This window comes from Pinus tabuliformis, chromosome Q (genome assembly GCF_031772625.1).
Source record: "Pinus tabuliformis cultivar Carrire ecotype Pingquan chromosome Q, CPIR1, whole genome shotgun sequence".
Lineage (NCBI taxonomy): Eukaryota > Viridiplantae > Streptophyta > Pinopsida > Pinales > Pinaceae > Pinus > Pinus tabuliformis.
In genome coordinates, this window is record NC_142296.1 from 738024632 (window position 1) to 738046228 (window position 21597).

The 21597-nt window shown below is 42.5% G+C and overlaps 1 protein-coding gene across 3 annotated transcripts in view; it reads right to left on the bottom strand.

Annotated features, from left to right (window-relative positions):
• LOC149221650 (Tetratricopeptide repeat (TPR)-like superfamily protein) overlaps positions 1-21597 on the bottom strand; it is a 479698-nt gene that overhangs the window by 281901 nt on the left and 176200 nt on the right. For 2 of the 3 annotated variants that reach the window (XR_016249380.1, XM_089385167.1), the window contains exons 5-6: positions 13187-13351; positions 12335-12943 (exon numbers count right to left, since the gene is read on the bottom strand). Coding sequence is in view for 2 of the 3 variants with exons in the window: in XM_089385167.1 (XP_089241293.1) it covers positions 12335-12943; positions 13187-13351 (774 nt within the window). In the remaining variant the exon portion in view is untranslated. The remainder of the gene's footprint in view (positions 1-12334; positions 12944-13186; positions 13352-21597) is intronic. The other variant, XM_089385168.1, reaches the window with a different exon arrangement.

Sequence of the window (21597 nt, forward strand, 5' to 3'; positions counted from 1 at the left end):
AGATTTGGAAATTTCGTGAGGGTTTCACTAAAAAATCTTAAGTAGGAATATATCATTTTAATCAAAATTTTCCAGGAAATATGAAGCAGGGCTCCCATTTTCTGCTACATTTTTCTTTCTTTGGAAAAATTTGAAATTTTTTTTGTTGGGTTTCCCTCTGTATGCATTTTGGGGTTTCCCTTCATTGCTTCCACTTTCACGTTGCCTGCCCAAACTCCTCACGCTGCCGCAAACCTTCATTCCCACCATTATCTACATCTCCTATCATTGCGTCTGCGCTCCCTCGAACTCCATTCCTCTGTCGTCGTCGAGCTCCACCTGCATACAACAGCAAACGCTCAAACCTTTACATTTTTCCTTTTTTATTTTATTCGATTGTGTTGGTTAGGGTTAGCGTATACATATTTTTGTTTAATTTGATTTTTTGACTTAGTTTAGTGCGTTTTCATTTGATTTTTTTTGTTATTTTTTTAATTCATTTTAATTTAGTTTTTTTATTTTGTATTGTTATGATCTTAGATTTGGTTTTTTGGGGTTTGGTTAATTTCACTCCATCATTCGAATTTTCTTGTTTAGGCTTTTGTTTTTCAACATTTTTTATTAACGATTTGACTTTGCCTTTTGATTTTTTATTTTTTATTTTTATTTTATTTACATTCAAAAAAAAAAAGAAAAAAAAAAATCTTAAAAAACATTAAAACACAAAAAAATTCTAAAAAATTAAAAAAATCTAAAAAGATTTAAAATATTTTGTGACTGAGAATAAATTAAACTAAGGGGATTTGCGCTTTTACATTAAATATTTTAATGTGGCCTATGGCCCATTAAAATCTTAAAATTTTAACCGTTTGTTTCAGATCGACTTCTTTATTTATCACATTGAAGTTATTGCCTAAGGGATAGTTAAAATTCAAATTTGAAGTTCCTTAGTGTTATTTGGTGATTAAATGCATTTCTATAATTTCTCTATTGTCAAATGCGATTAATGTTTCAAAATTTATATTGGCAATAGAAGGGAGGTAATTAATTCTAAATCTGGGCCATTAATTGAAAATCATTTTTTTGGAATCTCTTGCATGATACAGTTTGGAGTGTTTATATTGATCATACCTGATTGTCACTATTCGTCATATATTGGAAAGTTGTTCTGGATAACTTGTTTTCTTACTTAATCTACGGTTAATTGAGCATAAAGGCACTGGTCTATAATTGTTTTTATCTTGTGGTCGTGTCTTGGTTACATTAGCATTTAATCTATTCATCTGAATTAATCAAAACCCATTTACATTCGTCAAGTTGTCCATCTTTAAGTCTCCTAGAGCCTGTGGACTCATTCATTCACCTTAGGGACTACCCCCTTGACTTGTCTAGGAGAGAGTCTAAACACAGTGAGTAAGGATTAGAGTGACAGCCCTTACTCTAAGCAGTGTCGCAATGCCTAGACACTTTGTGCGACAACAGGATCATTACAATATCTTTGCTCCTGTATTGATATGTTGACCTTCATTGCCCACATTAATCAACAGTTGACTTGACCAGGATTTTCTCTATTGGTGCGTTGACCTTTTGTGGTCACTTCAGGACCGAATTTCAGCCTATTTAATTAGTGTCATGTCTCTTCTCAACATTTTTTACTAAGGAAGAGGGCCCCACACTTTTGACTTAGGGACTTAGGGGCCAAATCGACTTTATTTAGCTGCTAGTGGAATGTGGAGGCCACCCACATAGGAGTTCGAATTAGCCATTCGATATGCTTGGAGGGAAAATCGAATGGGCAGATGGAGGGGCCCACATGAGGCTAAAGGGGGCCCAAGGAGTTATAAAGAGAGATCAACTCTCATTTTGTTTTCATCTTGAACATTTGCAAACAAACACTCTTTTGTACACTTTGCTGCTTAGCAAGTCTACTGACTGTTTAGCCACGAATCTCTCACGTGGGAGATTCAACCTCTTCTTCGGGGGACCATCTGTGCCCGCCCTAGGGAGGCCATTCCACAAGAGTTTCAGGGAGTTCAGCACAGTCACACACTTCAGCCAACAGTGCAGAGAGGGAACTGCGTATTTCTTGGGCCGCCAAAAACACACAGGAGGAGTTGGCAGCCAGCAAGTAGGTTCATTTCTTGTTGGGAGTTCCGAGAGCTGAGGAGGCTGCTTGTTGAGGACATTTTCGTTGGGATTTGCAGCCAGCTACACCAGTGCATCAGTTGTACGAATTTCTAGGCAGAGGGATTGCGCAGAGGCCTGTAGAAGCAATTTCGTGGGGCTTGGGAGAGCAATTAATCTTGACCAAGAGCCATCCGGGAGCAAGGAGTTGGATAGCACAGGTAAAACCAGCATTTCAGAGGTGTTTTCAGAGGGATTTGTAGGTTGTTTCCTACAAGTCAAATTTGGCAGCAAAAGCTGGGGAGAGGCTCCAAGGAGGCCGAAAATCCAAAGTCAAAAACAGCGAAATTCCCTTTTGGGTTTTACTGGGTTTTGTCCAAGGTGTCCGTGGCTAAAAGGATATAATTCTCTGGGCAGTTTTTGGGCACACTCCAACAGGTCGAAGTTCAGTAGGGTAGTAGTTTACTGGGGCAGCGCAGTGCAAAATGGTGCAGCAGCTGGGCAGCCTTCAACTCAACTATTTTCCCACTTGGGATTGGTCTTGCTTGTTCATTAGGACAAGCCCAGGTGCCCCATTCCATTTCATATTGTATCTAGCCCTCTGATTTTTAGTAATATGGCTCAGCAGTTCCTAATTGGCAACGTTTTCATGGATGTCTAGTGTGTGTTTTTATTTTTATATGTTGCTACACTATTTATTTGCTTAATATCACTCACATTCCTACTTAGAAACATTACAGTGGTATCGGAGCATGATCTTGGCCCAGCATGGGTAACTAGTAAGATCATGGGAGATTTGGGCATGTATGCACAGTGACGAGTTACTCTGTACACTACCCATGGCTCAAGGGAGATTCAGTATGCAGGAATTCTAGGGTGGAATTCGCTGGAGCGATGAAAGGTTGGCTCAGTTGAGGAAGGTGTCAGACCAGATCCATCCTTGTCCTTACAACATAGACACTAGAGGTGCAGAATTCATGGGAGTACAACCATCTACACTATGTGGGGAAAGCCGACAGAATCAGGGCACCAGATCTCGTGAAAAGGAACAGGCGGGCCAGAGACAGTTAGAGGATGAGTCAAGGACACGATTTGTTGGCGGAGACATGGTCTTAGACATCAGGGGCTTGAGGAGGAGATTGAACATGAGGCAGAGGACACGTAGGGGTGTGAGGATCACATTGCTATACCCAGTGTGGCACAAGAGTCACCATTGTTGGAGGCCTCTTTGATAGCACCAGCTGACACCTTGGGGGAGAAAGTAGAGCATACACCCATAGGACCATCCATTGATGAGGTGTCAAGAGACACAGACATGTCCACTGTTGAGAAGGTGACATCCATTGTTGAGATATCCAGGGTCGTGATTGAGTTTTCAGGGGATAGCAACGAATGACGAGATGATGAGGTACCGAGAGATATCACCACCCTTGATGAGGAGCTGATAGGTAAAGAGGCACCCAGATCTATGATAGAGTTGCGGGATGACAACCACCTACAACAACATGGAGAGAACATAGGGGCATGAGCTAGTCATGGAGGGGCAGTTCGTGACTCATGTTGAGCCCATGGTGGAGGAGGACGAGTAGCCTTCTTTGGGGCCCACCACTGACTTAGAGTTGTTGTACTTCCAGATAAAATCTCTCGTTGGGCTTATATAGATGGGGCTTGCAACATTGCTAGACTACCTTTGCACCACGGAGAGAGAGATGCAGAGACTCCCCGACAAATTTTATGTGTTGACCAAGATGGCGAGTTGAACCAACATGAGTTGCGCAGGATGCAACACTCGCAAGATGGAGGGCTTGTTCTATGTGCTAGAGTTTGTGCATTCGATCCCTCTCTTGGGGTTGAATGGCAAGAGATTTTGAGTTGATACCTAGTGGAGTGGGCTAGACTCATGGAGATGGGCGTAGTCCGGAGTAAAGCTCAGTGGGAGCTCTCAAACATTGAGGGTGGTAGAGGCTCAGGTTGGCATTGGGATCCAAGGGGGGCTTCCTATCCAATATCAAACATGCGAGAAGGCTATGGCATTGATGAGGTAGTCAACCCCGTGCCTGAGCGCATGCATTCCTTAGGGGAGTTCTAGCTGATGCTAGTGGCCAAGTGGTTTGTGAGCAAACTCCATTGGTAGTTTTGGCATGTTGGTTGCGCATGGGGGCGTAGGATGATTAGCATTCTCTGGCAGGAGTTGGTTGGAGGAGGTGGCATGGGTATGCCACCAGACCGGATATTGTATGGAGACAATGTTCTCCCATTGAGGTTTAGGACTCAAGGGTCACAAAGGATCGGCACAACAGAGATATTCCCCCTAGTATGAGTGGAGTTAGGATGCTCAAGTCTACTAGGATGGACGAGGGGACATGACGCATGTCATGGTGGGGTCACTATCAAAGTGGCAGACACTTTGGCACATGCGGGATACCATATGTTACAGGGTGGTGTGATAGTAGGCAATGGTACACAAAACTGCACAGAGTCAGGTAGTAGCGTCCAGTTTTATATAGAGGGATGTGGCCTGATGCATACAGACCCAATTCGAGGCCATAGCACCCAGTGGTGTGCAAGGCTATGCAGCGAGGAGCAGTGGCCTACAAAGGAGCATGGAGATAGATGGTGGTATACCACAACATGCCGGTTGACACTATGGGGTAGGAGGAGTGACTTGCATGGCATTGAGGAAGCGCGGGGAGTGACAGGTGCAGTGACACCGACAGGATACAAGATGATACAGGATGGTATGGCTGTAGCTGGGGGTATTCCATGGTGTACAGAGACAGTTTGCAGTATACAGTGGCATGTTGATGAGTGCGGTGATACTGGGTGGTATGCAGTGGCAGATGATGCAGTGCAGTGGGCGCTCGAAGCGTTACCTCCAAGGAGACTTATGGACAGGGGCAATAGGTGTACCATTGGATGCATCTCACCTAAGATCGATGAGGACATGGTTGAGAATCTGGTGACACCATGTTTAGCGGAGATAGGGCCGCGAGGCAGTTGTCAGCAGATGCAAGGCAGAGACAGGGATGTCTGTAGGATTACTCTTAAGCATTTTGGCAGAGTCTTGATCATACCCTTCGGGACATACCCACCCATCCTCCTCTGTTGTTGCTTACAGTCACATAGTGTTTGGTTGTTGCCCCTTCACACTCTCCATTCAGGCAACAGGGCATGGGAAGCTCACCCTAGGTAGTTGGATGAGACACCGCGTGTCATGGGCTGGGAGGAGACTCTCTAGCTGAGACACTTGGTAGGTGCACGAGTTCACAGATACAGGGTTAGGGATAGCATGGTTGATTGTCGAGGTAGCATATGTTCCACCCCTAGGCTCACACTTGGGGAGGTGACCGAGAGGGAGTTGTATGGTGCTTTTCCAACTCAACAACTTGAGACATTAGGTGAGCATGAGGTGCGAGGGATGGTAGCCCTTGTTGGTAGGATGATGCCTAGGCTTCCAGCAAGACCAGGGCACATCATCAAGAGTTGGGATAGTAGATCTTGTTGTGTGATTTGGTAGGTGCGGAGTGGTTGGTTATTCGCAACACGGGTTCTTGATGCTCGGTGCCTACCTATTGGATACCTATAGGAGTCAAAGACGGGGCACGGAGGAGTCCCAATAGCTAGCAGCATATCACAGCGACAGGCAGGGAGAATCGGGGGTTGTGGACCTCTAGTATGGTTATGGGATCCAGGGATCCAGTGCATTGGTGGGATACTCCACTCCTCAGTGACCATGGGCAGGATAACATGCGAATTGATTCATTCACAGGAAGGTACATGGGGAATCAATGAAGCCCTCACCATAGGGCGAGGTAGATTGTTGCTCAAGATTGGGGCCAGCCATGGAGGGATAGGCGCTGACACTATTGGGTCGCTTTGGCGAGTTGGGCCTAACTTCGATCATCACATAGATTGTGGTTGAGACCACTGTTTTAAAAAATGGTCGGCTCGGAACCGACACGGCTGAGTTGGTCCAAGCCAGGCCTCAAAACTATGACTCGGCCAAGGATTTGGTTCAGCCAGCCGGGTTAATACCAAGTCGGCCGAGTTGTTAGACAACTGGGCCGGCTCGGTATTAACCCAGCCAGCTTGGTCGAGCCCACTCTAACTCGGCCGAGTTAGTGACAGCGGCCCAATGACACCGAAAACAGCGTTTTTTTTTAAATCTTCTTTTTGTGAACTCCAAACCGGTTTTAATATTGCTTGTTTGGTCTTTGGGGTCCATTCCCCTCTCCCAAACCCTATTTAACCCACTCAACTCCTCTCATTCTCTCACAACCATATCATGCATTTGAGCGAGAATTTCAGTGAGAGTTTGTGAGGAGTTGTTGAGTTCGTTTTTGGAGCAGCAGTGAGGAGTTTTGGGAAAGCATTGTAGCTGGAGTGAGGAGCTTCTTGGGCAGCCATTTGGAGCAGCATTGAGGAGTTGGTTTCTTGGAGCAAGATTGAGGAGGCAGTTTGTGCCTGGAGGTATTTTTTTTCACTTGTAAAAATCTGTTTTTGCTTATTAAATTTTATGTGCAAATCTAGAAATCCTAAAGAGTGTTTTTTGTGAAAGAAATGACCATTGAATCAATGTTTTTTTTTTTCATTTTCAAATTGTTTGCTTTCATTTCCAAGTCAAAAAATGGCACCTAGAGTGAAAGATGTTGCTTGGGCATATGTTGAAACAGTTGAAAGTCAAATGCATTGCAAATTTTGCCATAGGAAAATTAAGGAATATCCTGGGGGCATTAATAGGCTGAAACACTCTCAAAAAGGGTGATATGAATATCAAAAGTTATTTCACTCCCTCCTCTCCATCTAATGCACATGGTCCTCAAGCTAGTAGAAGTCAAATGCAGCCCACTTTAGATGACCATTGGAAGAAAGAATTGAGGGAGACTGCTTGTGATTACATAGCTAGATGGTGGTATGATGTTGATATCCCCTTCAATGCTTCCCCTTCACCATATTATGAGTCTATGTTTGATGCCATACATGCTGCTGGAAAAGCTTCAAAGGCCCTACTATGCATGAGCAAAGGGGGTATCGTTTGCAAAAAGAAATTTTATCCATTAATGACTATTTGAAAGATTTCAAGTACTCATGGGCAAGAACAGGATGTACCATCATGTCAAATGGATGGGCTGATCAAAGAAACCATACCATCATAAACTTTCTTATCTTCTGCCCACGGGGAACCATGTTTCTAAAATCAATTGATGCATCTGATAAGGTAAAAGATGGGCAATTGTTGTTTCAGCTATTGGATGAGTTTGTTGAGGAGGTGGGGGTGACTAATGTTGTTCAAGTCATCACAAATAATGCCTCTAACTATGTTCTTACTAGTAAATTGTTAGAGGAAAAACACAAGACCATCTTTTGGACCCCATGTGCTGCACATTGCACAGACCTCATGCTTGAGGATATTGGAAAATTAGATTGGGTCAAAAACATTGTAGATCATGCCAAAAGCATAACAAAATTTATCTACAATCATTCATGGATTTTGAGCCTCATGAGCAAACACACTGGGGGCAGGGATATTATTAGGCATGCCATCACTAGATTTGCTACTCATTTTTTGACATTGCAATCTATGCTTTCACAACATAGAAACTTGCAAAAGATTTTTTCCAGTGAAGAATGGAATCTAAGCCAGTGGTCTCACAAACTAGAAGGCAAAGAATTGAAAAAGAAAGTTAATGAAGAAATATTTTGGAGAAAGGCAACAGAGATTGTGAAGCTTGTTGAGCCACTGGTTAAGGTGTTGCGGTTGGTGGATGGGGAAAGATTGGCTATGGGCTTCATTTATGAGGCTATGGATCAAGCAAAGGAGCAAATAAAGAGGGCATACAAGGATAAAGTGGCTAAGTATGGGCCCATTTGGGCAATCATTGTTGAAAGATGGAACAATCAACTCCATTGCCCTATACATGCAGTTGGGTATTTTTTGAACCCACGGTATCATTATAAAGCTAAGGCAACAGGAGCTTTGAGGGGGGAGGTTAGAGATGGACTAATTGACTGCATTGATCGCATGATCCCATTGGAGTGTGATCAGCTGGAGATACACTGACAGGTCACAACCTTCACCAATGCCTCAGGTACCTTTGGGAAGAACCTAGCAAAGATTGCAAGAGAAGCAGATGAGCCAAGTAAACAAAAATTTCAATTTTCAAATTCTTAATAGTTTTTTTGTTAAATCGTTTATAATTTGAAAGTTGGATATAATTTGTAATTTTGTTGAGCTAACTCATTACACTCCTATGTTTTTTGCAGCACAATGGTGGGAGGCTTTTGGTAGCCATTGTCCTGAATTGCAGAAGTTTGCAATTCGTATTTTGAGTCAAACTTGCAGTGCTACTGGGTGTGAGCGCAATTGGTCCGTCTTTGAGAGGATTCACACAAAGAAGAGAAACCGTTTGGATCAAAAACGGTTAAATGATCTAGTCTATGTCCAATACAACCTCCGGCTCAGATGCAACCAATTGCTGAACAAAAGACCTGATTCAGATCCCATTGTGTTGGAAGACATTGATCCAACATCAGATTGGGTAGTGGAGAGTCATCCAACAGAGTTTGCTTCTAATGAGGATATGGATTATGAATTACAGACGATAGCATCACTCGAACATAATGTTCAGTTGAACGCAAATCCTGATCCACTTGTACCAGCCTCAGCCTCACAGCCAGCAAGTCCTCCAGTTGCAGGTGCTTCCTCTGCTCAGCCACGACAGAAGCGCATATCTCGTCTATAGTTGCAATTGGAGATGATGATGAGGAGGAGCCATAGGGCCCCCTGTCTGACTCTGATGATGATCCAGACATTGATCCACATGATCTTGGCTCCTCTGGCAGCAGCCAGTAGTACTGGTCACAGTTTACTTTTGTTGTAGAGGCCATTTCTAGCCTCCTTGGTTATATGTTTTTGTTTTGATCACTATATCATGATTCATGATCATGTATGTATTGGACAGTGCACTCGATGCCATTTTGATATAATGGATATATTCATGAGCCTACTTTGATCATATGTTGTCTTCTATCTATATTCTAATGCAATGTGTTTGGAAACATGAATGAAAATCTTTAAAATTATGTTTTTTTATAAAAAAAATAAATATTTAATGTATTTTTTCAACAACTGAGTCACTGAAATCGAGCTGGCTGAGTCGATACCGAGTCGGAGTCAGAGTCGACCCTCGGTCGAGTCGGTGTCGAAGTCGGAGTTTTAAAACATTGGTTGAGACCTATGCGAGAGGAGGCTTTGGTACGAGCATGTTAGACAGTTAGTGATGACTAGGGTGTCGCGGGGTCAGCAGGACAGTTTCTTGCTACATTGGGCATGGGACGCTAGCATCATAGTACATAGTTGTTCAGATACCCATAGGGGTGAGTTGGTTTCTATAGGGGAGGGTCATCAAGATTCTCCATCGGGTTTCAGTGATTCACTAAGGGCGTGGGAGACTTCAACAACATGGCAGGATGGCCAGCAAGAGGATTTCAGGAGGAGCTCATGCAAGAGAGGCTTCATTCACATAGGTATTGAGTTGTATCTTCAAGGGCCCATAATCAGAGTGCATGGGGTGGACTATTCGGTAGAGCAGCTTCATGAGGATTTGGGTAGAGTTTTACATCTTCAGGATGCTCTACTTATTGGTGATAGACACAAGGGTTCTAATACCCATATCTGGCAAAATAGTGAGTGGAGCAAGGGGGCTCCACGTTGATCAGGTTGGCTTGAGATCTTGGTATCGAGGAACTCCTTCACTATAGGATAGTACAACAATCAGGGACGATCCAATGGCACATTTGGGACCCTGGTGAAGTTTGCAGTGATAGTGGGGGGATACACAGTCAGAGAAGGTGTTTGTTCAGGAATTGCTTGAGGATAAGTGATGTTTGGTGCATTGGAAGAACTTGCCAGATGAGGATGCCACTTGGGAGGGTGGGCATATTTTGGAGCACCCGGCTTTGAGGTTGCTTGAGGGCAAGCAACATTTGGGAGGGGAGGACTGTCATGTCCCTTCTCAAACACATTAGTAACAGGGTGTTGCTACACAATTTTGCACATTTTTTACTAAGGAAGAGGGCCCCACGTTTTCAACTTAGGGACTTAGGGGCCAAATAGACTTTATTTAGCTGTTAGTGGAATGTGGGGACCACCCACATAGGAGTTCGAATTAGCCATTTGATATGCTTGGAGGGAAAATCGAATGGGTGGATAGAGGGGCCCACATGAGGCTAAAGGAGCCCAAGGAGTTATAAAGAGAGATCAACTCTCATTTTGTTTTCATCTTGAACATTTGCAAACAAACACTCTTTTGTACACTCTGCTGCTTAGCGAGTCTACCGGTTGTTTAACCACGATCAACCTCTTCTTCGGGGGATCATCCGTGCTCGCCCTAGGGATGCCATTCCACAGGAATTTCAGGGAGTTCAACACAGTTACACACTTCAGCCAACAGTGCAGAAAGGGAACTGCGTATTTCCTGGGCAGCCAAAAACACGCAGGACGAGTTGGAAGCCAGCAAGGAGGTTCATTTCTTGCTAGGAGTTTCGGGAGCTAAGGAGGCTGCTTGTTGAGGACATTTTCACTGGGATCTGCAGCCAACTAGACCAGTGCATCAGTTGTACGAATTTCTGGGCAGAGGAATTGCGCAGAGGCTTGTAGCAGCAATTTCGTGGGGTTTGGGAGAGCAGTTAATCTTGTCCAAGAGCCATCCAAGAGCAAGGAGTTGGATAGCACAGGTAACACCAGCGTTTCAGAGGTGTTTTCAAAGGGATTTACACGTTGTTTCTTGCAAGTCGAATTTGGCAGCAGACGCCGGGGAGAGGCTCCAAGGAGGCCGAAAATCCAAAGTCAAAACCAGCGAAATTCTCTTCTGGATTTTTTTGGGTTTTGTCCAAGGAATTTGTGGCTAAAAAGATATAATTTTCTGGGCAGTTTTTTGGCACATTCCAGCAGATTGAAGTTCAGCAAGGTAGCGATTTACTAGGGCAGCGCAGTGCAAAGTGGTGCAGCAGCTGGGCAGCATTCAACTCAGCTATTTTACCACCTGGGGTTGGTCTTGCTTGTTCATTAGGACAATCCCAGGTGCACCATTCCATTTCATATTGTATCTAGCCCTCTGATTTTTAATAATATGACTCAGCAGTCCCTGATTGGCAGCGTTTTCATGGATGTCTAATATGTGTTTTTATTTTTATATGTTGCTGCACTATTTATTTGCTTAATATCACTCAAATTCCTACTTAGTATTATTACAATTAGCCTCTCGGCCGAAATTCAGCCTCACTGTGCAGACTTATTTCAGTGATCAAAAGTTGATTTCCTCTGTTGACCGACTTTGACTGTAACATTCTGAGGACAGATTTTGGTTTTATTGGCATATTCTTGATGTACTGTTGATGGACAGAATATCCCTCTCATAAGGAAAGAAATTTGGTTGGGTTTTCCCCTTGTGGGTTTTGCCCTGGCTGTGACCGTAATTCTTGGTCTCTTGTCTACTGTTCATTGTTTATTGTGATCTCTATTTATTGCTCTTATTGAAGAAGTGAATCGTTGAAGTTTTTCATGTATAGCTACTTGATGATTGAAGTGTAAAGAAAGAATTGATTGCATCATTAAGTAGTAGTTATCAATTATGAAAAATTATTCTAGTCCTAGCTACACTAGAATTCCAACCTCAAACATATCAAAATTGCCATTCAAGCTAGTGTTAAATCAGAGATCAAGTAAGAATGTTGCTGAAGGAAGTTGCTTCCTGAAATAGATCTTATTCTAACTGTTGCTTTGAGCAGTCAGCAACTCCTATTTTTAACTATGTTATTGTACTTGCTTCCCAAAGTTTCTTTCTGTTTCATTTCCTTGTCATGAAAAGGGAACCTACAGCTCAGCAATTCATCAGTTCTCAATGGCCTGCAACACCCCCTCTTAAATTATTTTGTAGCATCTTAGCCCGCATTCATTGCTTATCAATTACAGATGAAGGCACTGATTATTAACTTCACAATTCAATTGGGACCTGAATTGGATATCACTTCCTCACATGACTGCCTTAGCATGAGAGATAGAAAATATAAAACAAATTTTAATATTTTGGAGTTTAAGATTTTGATTTCATTGTATGAATGAAATAAATCAGATACAATTCAATCACTGAGAAGATCTAGTACAAAGATAATTTTAGACAAAGCTATTAAAGTCATTCCCGCATCAAGTCGTGAATGAAGAGGTGATTACCTGCAAAACTCCTTGTAGATCACCCACATTTCCATATGTTTTAATGAGAATGGACCAGGTAATATGATCTGGCCAAATGCCATTCATTTTCATTTCTTCCATCAAAGACTTTGCAAAATAAGGAGCAGACCCGCATGCCCTCATGAGAATGTTGTAAGTAACAACTGTAGGTTTGAATTTAGACATCTTGGAAGGTTGTGTATGAACAACAGGAATAGATGTCTGATTATTATGGCTCAAATATTTACCATTTAATGTTGTAGCATCCAAGGAGATATCCTTTTCAGCTTCAGCTACACATTCCTTTTGTCTTTCTGCACTTGCCTCATAGAACCCTTTTTCTTTCCAAGTTTTAAAGAAGCGGAAAGCTCGACCATAATGACAAAACTCAACACAAGCCTGGAGAAGAGTATTGCAGCACTGTGTATTAGGCTCACAGCCAGACAAAACCATTTCATCAAAAACCTGAATAGCCTTCTCCAGTAATCCTGCATTTCCATAAGCACCTATCAATGATGTCCAGGTGACTATGTCCGGTGCAACCCCAGCAGCTATCATATCTTTTTTAACCTCCATGGCCATTGCCCACATTTTTGCCTCCCCAAATACCTAAAAGAAACAACCAAAAGACAAAAATGAATTCATTGTTCAATTTGAAAATCATCTTTCAAGCGTTCATAACTGTTTTTGTGCCGTCATTCCATTTGCTCTTTAAAATCTCCTCTCGTTGTCTTTAAAAGTAGAGCAATCCAGGACAAGGAATAAAAAGAAAAGAAAAGAAGTTGGAGATGGTAATTGTATCACATTGCAACAAGTAGTCAATCCAGTAGAGACAAGAGGTCCATCAACTACCTGGATTATCGTGTTGTAACTAATAACATCCATTTTGAAATCCCCTTCTGCTGATCTGCATAGCATTTCTTTGTAAAAATGCACTGCTAAATCAACTCTTTTTGCAATGCAGCATATCTTCAATAATATATTATAAGTTGTCACATCTGCGACCACACCTGAATTCTGCACATGTTTACCATTTCCACAAAGTACTTCAATTTAATAGAATGAGACAGCAAGAAATAAAGCAGAGATGGCCTGGACTATAAATAAGTACAAAAGTAGAAAAGTTCATGATAGAATGCCAAAATAAAAGCATAAAATTAAAGGAGACTAAAATTTTAAAATCGAACACTAAATAGTAAAAAGGGAACCAAGCATAAAACTTCAAGCAATTCTCTAAAGAAATCAATTTAAAATAAGAATTCAATCTAATATAAAGGGGATGGGGGTGCATCGTGGTCCCTAGCATAGGCGTCCCCATCTTTAAAATTATAAAAGATAAAAATAATAATGGTAAAATCCCAACAATCACAATTCATCCCATGCAAATTCCTCATTGTACAATCTAGTGGAAATGCTATAATCTTACCAATCCTGAAAACTGTCAAGTCTACAGAATCCTGAATGGGATATAAAATTCTACTTTCTTCATATGAACTTCAATGAGGTTGGAACCCCTCTCAAACATTCTGAAACAATTAATGGTAATGTTAAAAATTTAAGTGACATTCTTGATTACTAGGGTCATTGACTCCTCAAATCTCTATCCTCTATCTATGTTCTATCTTCATGGGTTGTCGGACAAAAAACTCTTGGGAGGGAGGGTGGTTGCACCCTGGCATCCCATTCTTCTAGCACTGACTATACGCTCAAAGCAAGAGGTAATCAACCCGGAGAAGGTAATGCAAGAAGATAGGATACTAAGTGTATACCAAGTCCCATTGCAAGGGGAACATATTGTGAAGAAATAAAGCCATAAATCTTTAGTCTTTCTACTAAGTAAATGTCTTCAAGGAACCATGGGACTCCCTAACAAAGAATAATATGTTCCCCTAATCTCATAGTCCACAAGGCATTGGAAAATCAAGTGATCTTCAAACTCAGGTGCCTAAAGGTAGACTTTACCAATATGAGGCTGACAAGAGCAAACTCTAAGGGCTCTCGAGCAACAACTCAACTACAATCTGATATGCACAATATTGTGGACGAAGCCTTCCTAAAAGTGCACGTAAGAGAGAATACAGTGTTAGAGGTTAGCAAAGTGGGTCTTTTGGATCAATCCAAGTGATTTTCATGAATTCTTTGTAAATCTTGTAAAAATTCCTTCAAATTGCAGCAACTGGAAATTTATTCTTTTAACTGATTAATTATGCAGTTTATTTGCTACAGCAAATAACGAATAAATCACACTGCAGTTCTTCACAATAAAATTACACCGCAGAAAATAAACCGGCACTAAGAAAATTAGATGCACACACAAACACCAATATTTTTGGACAATAGTCCCCGGAAAAACCATGAAGGGAAAACCGGTGCAGCAGATGAGGATTTATTTTTATTATGCAGTCGTAAACATTCTAAGTACAATAACTGGATGTCAATTTGGCAATCCTCCAACAAAATAATCTGACCAAATATTTTGGAGAAAGTTTCTACCTTCTACAAATTATCTTGCCCTCCCTCTGACCTACTCGAACCCCATTTAAAAAGTCAGCCCCCAAGAATTCGCATTGGTTAGCCTAGGAAAATCATACGGCCTGCTACTGGAAAATCGTAGTGAGTTGTCTTACCTCCCTCTGCTACTGGAAGAAATTCGCTTGGCCTTCTGAAGCTTGATTTGACCTCCGACAACACTGCAAATCCTCTTCTGGTAATTCGCACTAGGTTTCTGGCTATTCGACCTTCCTACCGAAATATTTTGGCCTCCCAACTCTGCAACTAGAATATTCTACTGTTGCTCCATCAATCTCCCTCCTACTTTCATTATGGCTCGAACTCCTCTTCCTTGCCCGATTTCTGCAACTAGGATAGATCGATTTTCCAAGGAATTCACTCTCCCTATGTCTCACTACCGCTGCTCAACTGTGTCTTCTTCATCCCCATCAGCCTTCTCTTATAATCTCTCGTTGGATCACCGACAGCCATGATTAAATCGTTATCAACGGCTAAAGATCATCTCAAACTCAATCTGCGTGAGTTTTCTCACTACCGCTGCTCAATTGTCTGCTTCATCCCCATCAACCTTCTCTTATAATCTCTCGCTGGATCACCGACGACCATGATTAAATCGTTATCAACGGCTAAAGATCATCTCAAACTCAATCTGTGTGAGTTTTCTCACTACCGCTGCTCAATTGTGTCTTCTTCATCCCCATCAGTCTTCTCTTATAATCTCTCGTTGGAACCGACGACCATGATTAAATCGTTATCAACGGCTAAAGATCATCTCAAACTCAATCTGTGTGAGTTTCTAAAGCTTTCTCACCTTTCCTTAATTAATTGCTATTAATTAACCAGTTTTCCTAAGTTAGACTTAGGAAAAAATTTAAATGACGGATAATTTTTTTAATTAAGGTGTTTCACAAGCTTATCTCGTGAAACCTTTTCTAGGTTTTGAAGATCTTGTGTTCCTTAGTATCTTAGACACAAATTGAGACTAGAACATATCTCCGATGGTAGAAAAACTAACACTCCCTCTTAGCAAGGAAGGTGTTCTCTCCCATAACATCTTCCCTCATGCTACTGATGTCTGACATCTATAACATCCTATCACTAACCATCAAGCCACTACACATACTATGATTCATCTGCTAACCCTATAGTTGAACCATCCTACATTTGCACTGCTGCTGAGACTGCACTGTGCCATCCTACACTATTGCCAACTCTGCTTTGCATTGCACCTAATCTCACGTTGTTGCCACTGCAACTACTGCAAGTGAGAACTGATTTACGAATCCACTGTGTTCCTGCACTAGCTCTGCAACTGTCTTCTGAGTCACTGACTGCAAATAGTATCTGCACTGTCTATTGAGAAATTGTTTGCGTTGTATCTCTCTCTGCGCCCCTCTAGTAACTGATCTCAAAATGTGATTGTGCCCTCTGACACTGATGCTCCTGCTACTGACTATACCCATTTGTTCTCTAAAATAGACGAACTTAGCTCTCCCTAGAGCTTTCCTGAGTATATCTGCAACCTGCCCTTCCATGGGAACATGTTGTAACTAGACTGCTCCACGTTGCACACAATCTCTGAGGAAGTGGTATCAAATGTCTATGTGTTCTGACCTATCATGAAACACTGGAATTTCATAAAGCCTAATGCAACTCTAATTATCATAGTAGATACTAGTCGCCACCAACTTCTGACCGAGCAAGCTTACTAGTAGCTTCCGATGCCATGTAGCTTCACAAGTCGCTGTACTAGTTGCCATATACCTTGCTTCTGTAGAGCTCAAAGCCACTGACTTCTGCTTCACGCTACACCAGGATACAACTTTTGATCTGACACTGAAGCAGCACCCTGATGTGCTCTTTCTGTCCACTAAATTGCTTGCCCAATCTGCATTTGTGAATCCACACAGTCTAACACCATCACCTCGAGTATATCTCAATCCATACTCGATCGTACCGCGCAAATACATGAGAATGTGCCTCGTTGTTGTCCAATGCACTCTCTTTAGTACCACCATGAACTCACTGAGAGTGTTGACTACGAGGCAAATATTTGGCCTAGTATTGACCAAATACATGAGGAAACTGATAAGCTGTCTATACAAGGTTGGGTCAACTTCCTCATCCTCTGATGCATTGATATTCCTCTAGTTTGTAATCATAGGTGTAGACATAGGTCTACAGTCCTACATTTTGAACCTCTTAAGAAGCTCTATAGCATATCTCCCTTGCCCAAGGAAGACCTCCCTTTCCTTCTGCCATACTTCCAAGCCTAGGAAGTAATGCATTGAACCCAAATCCTTCATGTCAAACTCTACTGCTAGGTTCCTCTTGCAGTCCTTTAGGAGCCTTGATGACCCAGGCATAAAGAGGTCATCCACATACAATACTAGGATGAGCGGCTCACCCTCTACCATGAGATAGTAAAGGTTGGGATCTGCATCACTCTTGACAAATCCCAATTGTTGAAAGTAGTTGTCAATCCAACCTGTTTGAGCCCGCATAGAGCTTTCTTCGGTCTGCACACATGTGTGCCCCTCTCATGTGTCTCGAAGCCCTTTGGTTGTTCAATGTATACCTCCTCCTCTATCAAGAATGTTGTCTTGACGTCCATCTGGAAAATCTGCCATCCCATCTGTGCTGTTAGAGATATAACCGACTAGAAAAAAGTATATTTGGCAACTAAGGTGAAGGTCTCCTCATAATCTACGCCTTCCTTATGTGCATACCCCTTTACCATGAACCTAGCCTTGTACTTCTCCATGCTACCATCTACAGCGTACTTGATCTTATAGATCCATCAAAAGCCCACAATTGACCTGTCCACAGGCCTCCACACTACCTCCCAAACATCATTTGTCATGATAGAGTTGTACTCTTCTACCATGGCATCTATCCACACCTGATGTTGTGCGGCCTCCTGATAGCTGGAAGGTTCAACAACCTATGCCACCAATGCCTAGTACCTGTCTGGTTGTCTGTGTTCTCCCTTGTTCGTCCTAGGATCTCCAATGAACTCCTTTGCATCCCTCAATGTCTGACAAACTTCCCTGCTAGTTTGACCACTAGTGGTGGGAAGATCATCCAGCTCCTCATCCTGCCTCTGCTGCTCTATCTACTGCAAACACAATGGATGTCATGTCCCTTCCTAAATTATTTTGGAACAAGATTAATTTTTGTATTATGGGGCATATTTTGGAGCTAGTGGACCCCATTCGATTTTATTAGGAGATTAGACATAGGAAAAGTTATTAGTGTTGGGTTAAGTTACACATGGGGGCCACCCTCACTAGGGAAATACGCACTCCCTAGTTCAATTTGCATAGAGGTGGTTATGTGAGGGCCCACGATGGAGGAAGAATAGGGGGGAAAGTGCTCCACAAAATCTATATAAGGAAGGCATCTCTCCTCATCTCAATCATCCTTTTTGGTATATCGATTTCTCTTTGGTTGCTCGAGCTGCTTAGCCGAGTCACTTGCTGTTTAGCACGAGTTCTTCAAGTGAAAAGCTAACCCTTTCTCCGGGGGAATTCGAGTGCCACCCTAGGAAGGTTTTCTTCACTTCTTCAGGAGGAGGATCTCATTGTGATTTCCATCAATGGCATTCATTTCCAGGTGGTGCGTATTATTGGAGGACACAGTGAAGAGGAGGCCGAGTTTGCTTGTTGTGTCTTGCAGTGGAGTTTGCGTGAGAGATTTTTCGAACAGGAGGCAAAGGAGGATTATTGACATTTGGGAGAGTTTGGGAGTTGGTGGAGCATATTGCTTTGCAGGGTGACTTTCGCACTTCTTGGGCCAACGCAGAGGTAGCACTTGGTGATCATGTGGTGGGTAGAGTATCAGTCTTTGAGGCTGAGCTTTACTGTGGAGGTTGGAGGAAATACTTGGAGTGGTGTTTGCTTCATTTTCAGAGCCTGGAGGAGGACTGTGTGGGTCTTCTTGCAGGTCGTATTCTTGGAGCAATATGGAGGGCGTAGGCCATAGAGGAGGCCAAATTTGGGAGGTTGGACTCAGGCCAAACCCTTTCTGGGTTTTTGTGGGTTTTGGCCAGGGAGCTTGGGGGTGAAGTTTCATCAATTTCTAAGCACCGGAGACGGGGTTTCTTGCAGTTCTTTTCCAACCAACAGCGTAGTTACTAGGAGACAGCACAAAGCATTAGAGGATCAGTCATTTTCCAACATTGAGATTATTGTTTATCACCTGGGTTTCTCAAGCTTGCCCCTCAAGCAAGCCCGGGTGCATTTTCCATACTATTGTACTTGCTCTATTTCATTAGTAAAATGGCTCAGTTGGTTCTCATTTCTAAAGTGTATTGGCCATTTGTTGATCGTTTTATTTTTCTGTGTATAAATAGTATTTGTTTTTGCATATCACTGTTTTTTTAAGTTTGGAACATTACAGTGGTATCAGAGCTTAGATTTTGGCTCAGTTGTGGGAAAACGTTTTTATGAGTGAGGAGGACTGAAAGAATATTACTTACAAGAGGCAGAGGTACCGGAGCAGGGAAAGGGAGTTGGAGATTACTCCATACACTGAGGAGTGTGGGAAGACTGTGGTAGCAGAAGATATGGGTGAGCCCAAGAGTAGGGAGTAGATGGCCTTCGATAGTCTCTTGAAGGCTTTGAGTGATTTGGCAAAAGGACAGAAGGAAATGCTAGACGAGATCAAAATACAGAATCGGGAGCAGAGCACTCATTGGGAGTTTGTAGTTGGAGAGACAAGAGGGGCCTCTCGACAATTCGATCACCTTTCACCTACTGCGCAGCAGCCAACTCAAGCTACTTTACCCTCTTTTATACCATTGGTGCAAGGTGAGACTAGTGGAGGAGAGGATCCATCGTTGATGGGGGAGCATTTCCGGGAGTGGCAGTCCATGGGGGCAGACTTCAGAGAGGCTCTAACTTTTAGAGATTTTTGCAAGCTCAAACAAAACGAGAAGGGGAAGGGCTATGGCACGTAGAACTATGAGTTGCACTGTTCTATTGGGAAAATGTATTTTCCTACATATGATGGCACCACCAAATGCACAGCATGTGCTTGGGTAGAGAAGTTGGACACATACTTCCAGTTGAACCGGATGATAGAGGTAGAGGCCATCAAGATGGCCACATTAAAACTAGAGGGAGAGGCACACGATTGGTGGTTTCATGGTTTCTCCACTAAGGGGCATGCCAACGTGACTTCCTATGAGGACTTCATGCAGAGAGTAGTGGAGCGCTTTGATCGGAAGGATCCAGAGGCTCACTTCAGGGAGTTGACCAAACTTAGACAAACAAGACATCCGAAGAATTATAACTCGGAGCTTTTGAGGGTCTCAGTCATGGTACCTGATTTGTCAAATGCGAGGAGAGTATACACATTTGTAGAGGAATTGACAGAGCCATTGCAGGGACTGGTGAAGTCACGCAAACCATCTACTCTTCTAGAGATAGTTTCTTGCACTTAAAATTTGCAGGGAGCTATTCCCAAGACCCGAGCTCCATTTCTTTCACACAATCCCCACCCTCACAAAGGAAGTGACACTAGAGCATCCACAGCACAGAGAGCAACCCAAAGGCGGGGTCAGTTGGATGACGAGACCAGGAGAGACCTCAGGAGGAGGAAGTTATGTTTTACATGCCAAGAGCCTTAGGCACCTAATTGCTGATTTGGGGTAGCATCGGATGTGCTTTAAGCCTCAAATTTTGCAGGGAGGCTTGGGAACATGAATCCCAAAGAACCCAGAAACCGTTTTTGGAAATTCCACATAGAGACGATTATATTGAAATAATTAATATTTTTAATGGAGTTTCTAAGTCTAAACTTAGGAAAATTGAAATGTTAATACATTTTTAATGGAGTTTCTAAGTCTAAACTTAGTAAAATTAAAATATTAATGGGTATTAATCTAATTGTGGGTGAATCTTCTAAATAAAGATAGAGATCAAGTCAAAATGATTTAAGCCTTTGATTAGGATTTAATCTAGGTTGTTGGTTGTCCAATAAGAAGATATAAGAAGGGGCTTGAGGGTCATTTGGAAAATACACTGAGAGGTCAAGAGATCGAATTTCTAAAGTGAGAAGTTCTCAGGAGGAAATTCTGATCGAAGAGATATTTTGCAATAGAGGGGCAGGGACAGTGATCTGGAGGAAGATTTCCATATCGGGAGAGGCAGTAGCAAGAGGCTGAGTTATTCCCAGTGCACAAACTCGCGAGTGCGGAACTCGTGAGTGCAGGAATGCGAGATTGCAGGAACTCGCAAGTGCAGGAACGGGGGAGTGTAGAAACGCGCAAGTGCAAGAACGTGAGTGCAGGCAACATGAGTGTCGGGGTTGCTTAGGGAATATCTCGACAAATTTTCTTGCTGTTTGGATTGCCAGTTCGACATCCATAGATGTACTCAAATTTCACTGCTGCATAATAAAATAAAACCCTCACTGCTGCACCAATTTTCCCAAGTTGGGTTTTTTCGGGGACATTTGTCCAAAACTAACGATGTCCTATGTGTTTGTATTTCCTTGCTCAGTTTCTATGTTTCAGAATCATATTTAATTTGGTGTTGGCTGCTTCAGTAATTTACTTCAATGTTTCAAGAAGAAAACTGAAATAAGTTTGTATTGTAAATTGTAATTTACGATCTAGGTGAAGTAAATTCAGTTGGTTGCAGTAGGATTCCTGGGATTGTTAGATCTACGAATTTTCACATGGTATTGGAGTTGTTGATGTGAAACAGGAAGAGCAAATCTAGCACTAAAGCAACGGCCAACTTGCT